General features: G+C 37.4%; 2 protein-coding genes across 2 annotated transcripts in view; one reads left to right on the top strand and one right to left on the bottom strand.

The window, feature by feature from the left end:
* Nucleotides 1-6206, bottom strand: part of LOC141824742 (short integuments 2, mitochondrial) — an 11108-nt gene extending 4902 nt beyond the window's left edge. Inside the window, exons 1-7 of the mRNA XM_074712073.1 lie at nt 6045-6206; nt 5037-5141; nt 4871-4948; nt 3437-3578; nt 3285-3355; nt 2888-2984; nt 621-835 (exon numbers count right to left, since the gene is read on the bottom strand). Of these exons, the coding sequence (XP_074568174.1) occupies nt 621-835; nt 2888-2984; nt 3285-3355; nt 3437-3578; nt 4871-4948; nt 5037-5141; nt 6045-6206 (870 nt within the window). The remainder of the gene's footprint in view (nt 1-620; nt 836-2887; nt 2985-3284; nt 3356-3436; nt 3579-4870; nt 4949-5036; nt 5142-6044) is intronic.
* A 1287-nt stretch (nt 6207-7493) lies between these two features.
* On the top strand, nt 7494-12810 carry LOC141824380 (putative sodium/metabolite cotransporter BASS3, chloroplastic). Its single transcript, XM_074711654.1, has 5 exons — nt 7494-7930; nt 9204-9299; nt 9378-9684; nt 10726-10973; nt 12204-12810. Exons 1-5 carry the CDS (start codon nt 7539-7541, stop codon nt 12421-12423), a joined length of 1263 nt encoding a protein of 420 aa, XP_074567755.1. The 5' UTR covers nt 7494-7538; the 3' UTR covers nt 12424-12810.
* The last annotated feature ends 56 nt before the right edge of the window (nt 12811-12866 follow it).

The following is a 12866-nucleotide window of genomic DNA, read 5'->3' as shown; positions in this document are numbered from 1 at the left end:
AGCCAAAATACTAAAAGAGGATGTTTGGTCACATTGAACCAGCTATATAAGCCATGCTGATTGGCGTCTATTCTTTGTCTGTTTTTGCCTGCACCCTCAATCCCAAAGACCTTGTTTCTAAGTGCACTCATGCAATTGTCTCTTAAAAATAGGATTCCTTTTATATTGGACTTTTATGGCATGTAGAATCTTTTTAACCTCAAGCAACTGTCCATGGATTCTTGCTGTGCGGTCAGGCATGAAAGGAAATACCAAGCCATGGAATATATGCACACACAATAAAGGATCAGCACAGAGGGATGCAGCTTATGTAGTGTATGGGTTTCATTAGCTAACATACTAGAAGCACAGTGCAGCACTAAGCAACTCTTGTCCACATGATATTAAAAGATATTAGGCAGTAATGGACTGGATAAGCCAGGACAAGAACATTCTCAAGATTCTTTTGTCATTACTAGTTTTAAAACAAAAATAAAGATATCTGTTGAGGATAGATCACATAATGAGATCTTACAGCAAAACGAAAAGTAATATGTTCTAACAGGTATATTTAAGAGTTTCAGAGATGAGTCATAAAAGTTGCCCTAAAATCAACCATATAGGATTGAAAGAGACAATACCTTGATGTACAGCACATCAGACGTATCCAATTGCCGTCTCTTCCTTGCAGTTGAATCAGGAAAAACATCTGCACTGGTTTTATCCAACTCGTGTGCTGATCGAATTCGTTCATTAGCCAAGCGATCCCAGTGTAAAGGTGTTTTTCTACTGTTTAAAACTGCCAATAAATACTGAGCAATTCGTTCTTCACCAACTACTGAGTCTTTGATTGCCCCTGCACAGAGAATAGATAGGTAAAGCAGCATAAATAACAAGGATATAAAATATATGATATTTGCAAGAATCATGTGTTATAGCCAAGAACAAGCAAACTGATGTATAAAACAAGTTCAACATAAATTACTTAAATATTTGATCTAATAATATAGATAACACATGGGCAAGGGAACATAAAAAACAAGTTCTCATCTATGGAGTGAGACAGAGGAGAGTTTTATGAGGGAGAGCCTTGGTAGACATACTCCATCACCGGCCAATGGTTAGGCATGCCTAAGTAAATACGCATTGCACAAGAAGTGGACAAACTTGAGCATAGCCACCCCTTCTGTTGACTTGGATGCATCAATCATTTTGTTGGTGCATGTGCCAATGAGGGTGTGGACGAAATAGTGCTCTCTGTCATAGTTATCACAGTAGATGAGGGGAAGTCCAAGAGCTTGGTGACGATGTGATGGAACTTGTGGAGCTAATGTGACTGGTTGTTGGCATCGAGGAGCTAAGCATAGCCGTGGAAATGGCAGGTAGTTTGGAAGATGGGGAAGGACATGCCTACAAAGTCGTTGAAGTGCCACCACAATATTTGATGGTCATGAGGCTGCTAGGGTGGCGTGGGTGACACCGCGGCTAGGGCATCTCAATGAACACACAAGGAATGGATGTGAACTTTTGGGAGATGAATAAAAGTGTGGTCAACCTTGTGCAATCACGACAAGCATCTCTAAGGGGAAAACAAGCAGCACAGTGGAATCCTTGCTGATGACTCTAACATTGTTGTGGGAGTTGAAGGGTTGGTAGAAAAGTTGGTGAACAAAGGTATACGTTAAGTGGTTCTATCATCGAAGTTTTCTTAACTACTACAGAGAATTCCATGTTCCAACAGAATGGAGAAGAAAAGTCCATTTTTTTTAATGCGGCACTACTTTTGTAGATGTTTGTAGGTCCTTTTGAGCTCAACCAACAGCCATAAGAAGCAAGTGTTAGAGTAGTTAAATTGTAAACTAATTTATGATTGGTTACTGGTGAGATAGCCATTGAGGTAGGCTGATTTGATAGGGAGAGAAAAAATGGCAGCTTTGAAGAGTTGTTGATGGCTATTACAGGCAGATTTATTTGATCGGGAGAGAAATTGGTAGCCTTTTACAGATCTCTCTACTTATAAACTTGCAATTTGAGGAGGGAAATTTAAGTTTAAAGTTTGCAATTCTCTGGAAACCACATAAAGGGTCTCCTTGGTGACATAGAGGGTCAGGGAAATAAACTGACTCAAAAGGCTTAGTTTCCTCTTTGACTTCATGTGATATGTGTTCGTTATCTATTTAGTCTTTTGTTATGTTTTGATGGGATGTCTTTTTTTGTAGATTGTTAGCCTTTTTTATTAGTTGTTGGCTAGTGTAGTTTAGCTCGGTTACTATTCAAGTATGTATTTGAATAATATTAATATATTATCAAATAGCAACAGCTTCTCTTTGTCATTCTATCTTTTACTAAAAAAACTTTAAAAAATAAGCATAGGACAAGCAGATGTTCATATCAACGAAAAAGTAAGCTCTTACAATTGGTCACATGACAGATAATTCATTAAGCCACTTAGAAAATCTATTATCAAGTATTTTGACTGGACTACAATCATTATAATTAATGAGTTTGGAGATGGCTAGAGAACTTGTCTTTTGTCAGATTAATCATATGAGTTGTAGTTAGGTTTACATTCTTAGACAGACAAAAAAATTAAGTCAATCAGAATCTGATTGGTACAATTACCATGCTTATAGACCAGGTCCTCTTTGACCTGTTCCTGCCTCTGAGGACACTAGTCAGATCACTTGTTCCCGCTATTCATGGTGTTGGTAATTAGAATGGTAGGGAAGATGCAAAGTATGACACATTAGATTTGGGAAACCCTTTGGCTCATGACGAATCCTCTTACCTCTACATGTGATTTTCAATCTCAAATGATTTTCTTTTTATATGGTGCAAAGGCTTGATTTCCAAACAAAAGAAAAAAAAAACTGTGGAAAATGAATTACAGATATGAGATAGGTAATACCTGTTAAAGCAAGTCTCAAACCTGTCTCTATATCCGGAATGCTAGGCACCAGAACACCTGGTGTATCCAGCACATATATGCTAGGCCTGTTTGCAATCTGTTCACCATTATTTTTAGTTCAGTTAAAAGTCAGTTGCAAAATTAATCAAATTAATTTCCATATGACATAGAAAGACAAAAGATCATGAATGCATTAACAAAATAACAAAATTTAAAATTTAATTGGTACGACTCTTTTTTCACATTAACAAAAGAAACATCATGTCATTCATATTATCATGAAATTGAATGATGCACTATCACTAAATTTAAAGTGTTTTGTTCTTAATATTTCGTATTTGTAGTTCAAAATACACAAATACTAAACCAGTGAGTAAATAATTGGGAACATCAAGACCTTGTATCCTGCAATGTCCTTAGTCACTCCTGGTAATGGTCCGACTGTTGCATGCTTCACCTTCTCCTGCACTAGAGAGATCACCACTATAAACATTAATGCAACCAAGGAATAAAATAGAGAAACTAAAAATAATCTTAGACATGTATCACCTGGAAAACGAGAAGTTGCAATCCGATGAATATTATTGATAAGAGCTGATTTGCCAACATTTGGAACACCAACAACCAAGACCAGAAGTGTAGGTTCTTTAGAAATAACTTCCTTGAGTTTCAGCTCCACAAGCGTCAGAAGCTTTTACACAAAAAATAAAAATGTTCAGCTTATAAACAATCATAGTGAGAATTCTCAAGAAAGATTACCAATTATCTCAAGCCATAACAAGTTTATGATTGTAGCTGCTCATCTTGAGGTTCACAAAGGAAGCAATGAGTACTGAGTTTACCTACTAAAAAATAAGGAAAAGCAGGGAAAAGGCTGGTACCTTCATAAAAAGAGAGAGTTTGTTGGCATGCCCATGGGCATCCAATGTGACAAAAGAGTGATAAAAAAATCTTATATGAGAATTTGGCAAGATTTGTAAAATGCCAGTATTTAAATTTTTAGTATTGGCCTAATAAGGTAATATCCATCTTGATTGGTGGCTGAAGATTATAGCTGCTTATTAAGAACTGTGATTAGCTTCATCTGATCTCCAAGCAGGAACATTATTTTAAATCTCGTGTCATTTCCAGGTAAATCCTCTATTTCTTGGTCCAGAAAAAATTGGTCCTAGATTGTTCCACCTATAACTAGCCATGATTTTTATTTTTTATTTTTGTCAAATTCCAGCAATGCACTTTGGTACATTGGAAACTTACAGATACCAGACTGTCTTTTTTCTTTTAATTCTTTTCCTCGCTATCATCATATTCTATGGTTCAAAATACCACTTGTTTATCACACTATAGTAGCTGTACACGACAGATTGCACGAGGCATCTAGAATATCCAATATTTTTCTATTATTATTCCAAGGATGGATTAACAATAAAGGACCAAGAAAAAATAGATTGTCTACCACCTGTTATAAACAAACAAACACTGTAAATCACATAATCTATTTGAAGTTCTGCTTAGTTAAAATATTTTTACAGGGCACATGACTTAGCTGATTTTTACCAAAATCAACCCAGCTTCAATTAATCAGCTTAAGCAAATGATTCTCATATGAACCAGTTGATTAATTGACAGGATGAAAGTGGGACCAATTCTTCAGGAATACAGTTTTTCCTTTAGACACAGAAAAACTTCTCAAGAACGATATAACACATAATTTACATAAACTCAAAGTGTATCCACCTCCAACATTATATCAAACGTCATGATGCTGTCTTTGCAGGAGTCCAACAACAAACACCAAAGCAGCACCAATATTTCATATTACTCTTAATTTTCAGTTAGCAAATTACACGAGAATTAAATAAAATAATGAACGAAATATCAAAGAAGATAAAATCATCCAAATGGATCCTCCAGCAATAATTAAGAATTATAGTTGGAAAATTACCAAACATATGTATAACAACTTTGATAAAGTGGACATACCTGACTAACAGAACTTTTGCTGTGAGCATTTATTGAAAGGCAATCTTGTTTGCCTGACTCAAAATGTTGCACCCATCTCTGTAAATAAATATTGAAACAAATAATGTTGACAAGCAAGAATAATGGGTATCAACCAAATTTATAGCTATCTAAAAATAATACTTACATGAATTATATTAGGATTAGCTAGATCCTTTTTATTTAAGGCAATAATGCGCCTTTTAGATGAAAGGGCTTGTTGAAGATCCTCGTTAGCTGATGATAGTGGAACCTAAAAATTTCCAATGAATGAGCTACAGTTAATTTGTCATAGTAGAAGTTGATCGATCATAACAACTCTGTGAGATTATAACCAACAGCACTTGCAATTCTGTGGTACATTGCCGTTAGGTAAGCAGCAAAATGTAAGAAAAGAAAGAAAAAGAATAAAAGTTTGAAAACAAGCATTGGAAAAGGAAAAAAATAGTAAGCAAAATATACTTCACATAGGAGTATAATAAAGTAAGGCAACAGCATGCATCATGCTTCTTTCAGCATCATAGCTTTCCCCTGACAAATGCAGCCATGCTCTCAAGCATACAAAGCAGAGTGAGACAATGCGATAGTTGTTTATCATATATCACATGATTTAGGAGATTGTGTGGCAATTCAGGACAACTGGATAAGAAACACTAGGTTTTATAAGTTATGTAAGCTTAAAGAAACATAAATAGAACAAAGAGTTGGTGCAATTCTGCAGCAATATCTGATTTCATAAGGCAATACGGATCAGATGTTTCAATTCGACGTAAATCAATGATCAACTCGAAGAACAGTAAGGAGAAACAAAGACTAAGTTTTGACAGGAAAATAATATCAAGAATTGCCAAGGTCACACTAGTTCCTAAACTTCGCCCGCACGGTTTCTCAGCACCATCGAAGTGCCATCTCGCAAATCATGCAAAAATGAGATTAATCCCTATTGATTAAATCCAACGACACCAATAAATATTCGCCAAATAGTACAGCATCCTTGAAACACCAAAAATTATGGTCTTCACTGCTTATAGTCTTTCTATCAAACACATGGTGGGCAAGCTCTTCTTCTAAAAAATTTCACTCGATTGCGAAAACTCAACACCTCAATGGCTCAAAAGAAACCCTAAACAACTGAAGGACAAAAAAAAACACTCACTCGAGCATCGCGGACTTCGATAACGAGGTCGGCGAGCCGGAGGCGTTCGCGGATGGCTCGAGTGGCGGCCGCCATATGGCCGGGGAACCAGTTGATGATCCCGCCGCCGGCGTTGAACCCCATCTCCGCGATCCGCTTGGTCATTTGTGCCCACCCACCCATCGTCTCGTAACCCCTCTCTCCTCCCTTCCCACCGCTCTCCGAGCACCTTCGTAGCCTCCTCGGCAGGTGGCGCTCCGACACCGCGGTAAGCACCCGCTCTGCCCCAGTACTAGCTAACGACGACCGATTGAAGGACTAGATGATCATAATTGATAATTATCTAATTTGATCAAATCTCACTTCATCGGCATCGTGGTTTAGGGTTTAAGATTTAATTCCAGATCGACATATTTATATTTTTTATTTAAATTTAATACAATAATTCTTATGTAATACGAAATTCATAAAAACTTTTAAAAAATCTGTAAAATATTTTTTTATTGAATAGTTATGAGTTATATTCAATAATAATTTTGATTTGATATATTATTGTCATTATTTAATTCGAGATAAAAGTTAAAAATTTTCAATACTTATTTTAATGTTCCTTCCGCTTTTGGCTGTGCAGCTCCTCCTCAATATTTATGCTTAAGTTAGCGTCTGTCGGAGGAAAAATGAGAGTGAAGAGAGTTTGTGAGATTTTTTCATATCTCTCCTCAGTATAGAACTAACCTTTTATACACATCGAAGACGTTATGTTATGAAAGATGTATATAAGAAAATAATTAATGAAAATATTACAGTAGTTAAGGTAATTAAGTAATTATATATGGAATGAAATATTTTTTTAATAAAAAATCAAAGCATAATGTTATTGTATGATTTCCAAAATATGAGATGCTTTTCATGTTTGTCATCTTTGCATTTCTTTCCTCTTTAATCCACACTTCAAAAACAAAGCATAAAATTAATAATTTAATAACTTCTAGACAACATAAAATCCTCATGCATCAAGGTATAAAGTTAAATTATAACTTTTCTTTGCAGAAGAAAAGTTAAATTATAACTTTATTAATTCTATTAAAATAAGGTGTCCTAATACAAGTTCCGGCGCAGATACGCATTTCTCCAGAATCGTCATCTGACGTCGGATGCTTCGCGGTCAGCGTACGCAGAGCCGAATCCAGACTTTCCATATGAAACAACCCACTACCGAATCCCGCCCCCGCTCTTATGTAGATGGCGAGTTGGGTCCCGCACATTTTCTCCAACATGAAAGCCGGTGAATCTGTGGGTACGTTCGGCGTGATGATTTTTATGTGGCCGGTTCGTGAATCACGTGATGATGCTGTGCTTCCTTACTTATTGGCCTCACGAAATAATATCGAACCAATTGTTTGATTATTTCTTAAAAATTAAATTTAAAACCCCGGATATTTTTATTTAATCCCTTTTTTCGATTGAACACCTTTGATTTATCCGACGTTCACGGACTGCTCGCCACAGCCACACATGGCCGCTCTGACCCCCACCGCCTGCCGTGGCATCGGCGCCGGCCACTGTTCCCTGCACCATGTACAGGTAAAGGTGTTTCCTCTGCGTTCTTTGGCGCTGACGGCGCTGTCGCCGACGCCAACCCCGCAGCTTAGGGTTGCGCGCCGGCGGACTAGGTGGGGGTGGACGGCGTGCTCGACGTCGTTCCCGAGGCTGGGGAGGGTCGGGTGGCACCGCCGGGAGGGAAGCGCCTCGCTCCTCTCGTTTGGGGCAGGGCCCAGGGAGCTCCTCGCCGGTGGCGGAGGCCACCAGGCCTCAGATGACCTATCGCAGGCCCTCTCGGCGCTTCTCCCCTTTGTCGTCGCTGCCACTGCGGTCTCTGCTTTAGCCAACCCGGCCACGTTTTCCTGGTGAGTTGATAACTTCGCTGCTATTTTGGGTTTGCTGTGAAGTGTTTGGTTTGCGAGGACTTGTGCTATATTTACTTGGTGGAAACGAAACAAAAGAGGGATAAGATGGATCAAGTAAAGCGAAGAACTATATTTTTACATTTATCTTATTTACTTAGATCGAATTGAAAGGAGAAAAATTCTCTCACTTATGAACAAAATACGCAATTTTAGTTTAATTTGGCGGAAACAAAATAATAGAAATTGAATACAATTAAATTCCTTTCTTTCTGTTTTTCTTTCCAAACTAAACGAAAGAAATAAATCAATTTATCTTTCTTTCTTTCTGTTCTTTGTAAACGTAGCATTAGCCAATGACTGTGTTTGAGGTAAAATATTGCATGAGAGTGGGGGAGGTGGAAGTCTTTCGCCTTCCCTGAGTTTGTTTGTGGTGGATTTAAACTGATATGAATCGTTAGCAATGACGTACATGATGAAGTCTAGCCTTTTTCATGTGCATGCCAATTTGATCTATGAGTGCTGTTTTTCAATTCAAAGCTTGAAAAAATGGGAACATGTGTGATTAATCTGAGGTCAATGAATTTAACATAATCCACGAGGATTTAAACTGATATGAATCGTTAGCAATTACGTACACGATGAAGTCTAGCCTTTATCATGTGCATGCCAATTTGATCTATGAGTGTTGTTTTTCAATTCAAAGCTTGAAAAAATGGGAACATGTGTGATTAATCTGAGGTCAATGAATTTAACATATTACACGAGCTGGTCTTATTTTTGAATCCTCCTTGGTTCTCCATCAGTTAAATGTGTTGGATTTGAGTAAGAGGAAACTCGTGAGGCTTATGAACCCTCTCACTTGTGAAGAGGGAGCGTTAAGAATAATAATACATAGATCTATCTATTTTCTAAAAGTTAACGTTTTGGGAATAAATTATCAACCAATCATATTTAACAAAATGTATCATTATGATGCATAATATATTGTCTTTCAGTGAGTCCTTAAGTGAAGCTTCATGAACCTTTGGCACAATGGATAGAAGGATTATGGGTGTTAAACCAATGTACTAAATTTGAGAATTTACTCAAACTTCTATTGAAATTTTTGCACGCACACACACACACACACACACAAAAACGTTTGTTTTCTCATCATTGGCTAAAAGTATTGTGCTTTAGAAAATTATAAATTCTGAATAGATGGACATTGTACAGTCACATTTATTTAAAGCTTATGATAATTGAGAAGTGATGTCTTTCTAATTTTTAATAGGGTTTCAAAAGAATATTATGCACCTGCTCTTGGCGGAATAATGCTATCCATTGGTATCAGGCTGTCCGTTGATGATTTTGCTCTTGCTTTTAAGAGGTTCTTCTTTTTTCCCTTTCTGTTATAGTACCATTAATAATCTTACTCATGTATTTCATCGTGCCTCATCTGTTGCAGACCTTTAGCTCTATCTGTTGGATATATTGCACAGTATGCTCTTAAGCCACTTTTAGGTTTGTTGATTGCAAAAGCATTCAGAACTCCAACTATGTTCTATGCTGGCTTTATCCTTACTTGCTGTGTTGCTGGCGCTCAGCTTTCTAGTTATGCTAGCTTCTTGAGCAAGAGTGATGTAGCTTTGAGCATTCTACTTACTAGCTCGACAACAATCTCCTCAGTACTTGTTACACCTCTTCTCACTGGTCTTTTGATTGGTTCCGTGGTCCCAGTAGATGGAGTTGCTATGTCAAAGTCCATTTTGCAGGTAAAAAGACAGAATTTTTCATAACCATGGAGATTACAGAATCATTTTCCCATTGGTATTATTATAATAGGTTTTTGCTTATCTCTGGAGTATGATTACGTACATCCTTAATAGATGTTAATAAGATACAGTACTTAGCCTACCTTTTTAAATAGAAATGATGCCTTTTTTGCTTTGTTGTGCAAAATTAGCCAACCTTTTCTTCAAGTAGAAACAATGCTTTTTTGGCTTTGTTGTGCAAAATTAAAGAAATCTCGAACTTTTTGTCAATTGATGAAAGCTCATGATTGTTTCAGAGCTATTGTTATCTAACATGCGAGGACCTAGAGAACAAAATACAGTTTAAATCTCTTCTTTTCTGTGGATTAAAACCACATCATGAGCTCCTTTTTTTCTGTGCTACTAGATGTATAATCTCATCATTTGAATAGTTTCCTAAAACTTGAGCTTTCTTCATTTTCACTGCTCTCGAGCAATCTAACACTGCTGGGTCTGGCCTAGAAATGACAGTTCAGCTATAAGCCTCAAGTCCTTAACCAGAAAATTTGCATTGTAGCTTCCATTTCAACATTTGCAGGAAATTGCATCTGAGGTCGCACCTGTATGTTCGTTCTAATAATGTAAGGGCCTTGATGCATTCAGCAACTTTTAAAAACATTGGCTTGATCAGAAACTCTAGGCCTTAGCAGTTGGTCCTTAATTCATGCTTGTTTTGAAGATAATCCTTCCACTGATCAAGAGTATTATGGGTTTCATGCTACATGGAAAAACCATTTTATGATACATATTTCTTTTGCCATGTTGGGGCGTGCTTATTATTTTTAATTTTTGATATATTTTATACATCTCTTGTGCATTCCCATGTGGGTTATTTTTTTCTCGGCTGTCTAGATTACTAGCTGTTGCATTCTAGGTGCTTACACAATTATTTTCATCTATGCATATCCATATAGACATGCAAATTCTAGAACCTCCGATACCACAATTTTGATTGTTCAGTTAGAACCAATTTATTACTGACTATTTTTGTTGGTTTTTTAGGTGGTTCTACTTCCTGTTGCTTTGGGTCTTCTTCTCAACACTTACGCAAAGTCTTTTGTGAACCTCATCCGACCTATAATGCCCTTCATTGCTATGTTTTGTACATCATTGTGCATTGGAAGCCCTCTTGCCATCAATCGGAGTCAGATCCTGTCTTCAAATGGACTTATGTTACTTTTTCCAATTATATCATTTCATCTTGTTGCTCTCATGGTGGGCTATTGGTTTGCTAAATTGCCTATGCTTAGGTAAACTCTATCCTTCTTAGTGTTTGATACATTTTTGCCATTTCATTTTTCTTTATTAATCATTTGTTCTATCTGAGGTACATAACTTGGCATCTTCTATTTGCAGCATGTAATATAATTTCCTTAGGCTTAGAGTTAAGTATTGGTAGGGGGGAGGGGAAAAGCCCATCCCCCATAAGAAAAGTATTTTCCCATGATGGAAATGATTCCAAACATTCTCTTTCCTTGTCATTATGGCAAGGAAGTCACTCTTAAAGAAAAGTACTTTCCCAATTGTTACAAGGGAAAGAATTCTGAAAAAAAAAGAAAAATTGACCTTCCGGGTGCATTTGCATTTAGTTGCTCCAAAGGAAGCTGTTTATATGTACCTCCTTGTGACAGGAGGGACTCCCAAACTCCAATATTCCGAATGGAGCTAGATTGGTCAATTAGTTGAGGTGGGGTTGTGCTTTCTCCCCATCACTAGAGGAAAATAGGTCGCAGTCAATCTTCCATACAGTATGCTGTCCTTTAATTACCTTTCCTAAAAAATCAAGATTGATGCTGTGTTGTCTTTATCTTCTTCTACACGTCTCCTACCCCTGAAGGATTTAACCTCCAAACACATCTACAAGGGGCTCCATAAGCGTGACAGAAGATTTTACTTGTTCCATTGTCACGACTAGAGTTGTCTCAACTTTGGGCATATAAATTGATGTAACCGCTTGCTAGGTAATTGTAAATTTCCAGCATTGATCATTGCAGGTCAAATGTTTATAGTAAGGCATTAAGCCTATTTGATGAATGGTTATGTAAGACACAATAGGATTGTTTATCTGTAAGCCAGTAGTTGACTGATTACTGTTTTTGCAATATCTACTTAGCGTTTTGTTGCATTGGGAGGACAAGTAGTCGATCGAGTTGGACTGAACACTCTATATATTCATGAAACAAACTCTCCACACTTTTCTTTGATCATAGACTTTCAGAAACTGTCATCCAAGCTCATACCTATTCTTCCTTTGTATCTGGATTTGTCATTTGCTCATGTTCTGTGTGAAGTTTGAAACATATACCATGACTTAATTTTTTTTTAAAATTTTCTACTCGAGCAATTGCTGGCATCTACTTACGACATCTTGTGGCATCATATCGCTGTGCTTAAATTGTCTAATTGAGTTCTAGTCTGTGAACTGCATTTGGTGTTGAAATTATCCTAAATCCTTACCTTTTCTCAATCTCTTCTTCCAGGCAAGAGGAGTCAGCTTGCAGAACAATTTCACTGTGCACTGGAATGCAGAGCTCCACACTCGCAGGGCTTCTTGCGACACAATTTCTAGGAGGCAGCCATGCTGTTCCTGCAGCTTGCTCTGTCGTGGTGATGGCAATAATGGGTCTAAGCCTTGCATCCTTTTGGGGCACTGGACACAGAATCAGAGACATCCCTTTGCTGGTTTTGCCCCAAACCTGAGAGACTCATGGGATGGTTAATCCATAACCGGCTATCCATAAGCTTCTCATCTCGCCGCAGAGGCATGGCAGAATCATCGACAGTACCACCATCAGAGAGCTTCTAAATTTCCAAAATCCAGTTGCATATATAAAGTGAAGCCGTAGTATCATAGTACACACTACTGATCGAAAATTGATATTTCCACAAGAAATGGTTGAGAAGCTACAATTGAGGGAGTTCAGCGTGGCATCTCGACGACTTGTGTTAAGATTATATTGTACAGTCACAAAATAGAGGTGTTATTCACCCAATTAAGAGTCGAATATACCACTGATCGTAATGTAACTATCTATTAAACGCCATTCGTTATGAACAGTGCAAGGATGAAAGATAGTCTTGTATGCTTCTTTTTGTCGGTACCGGCCTTTGAATTGTATCGTCCGATATGTCTTTCGTGATGC

Source organism: Curcuma longa, chromosome 3 (genome assembly GCF_044706935.1).
Source record: "Curcuma longa cultivar G26 ecotype Majalengka, Jawa Barat chromosome 3, ITB_CL_G26_1.1, whole genome shotgun sequence".
In the NCBI taxonomy this organism is placed as follows: Eukaryota; Viridiplantae; Streptophyta; class Magnoliopsida; order Zingiberales; family Zingiberaceae; genus Curcuma; species Curcuma longa.
The sequence above is the reverse complement of the archived record's forward strand: the minus strand, read 5'-3'. Positions and strand labels throughout refer to the sequence as shown.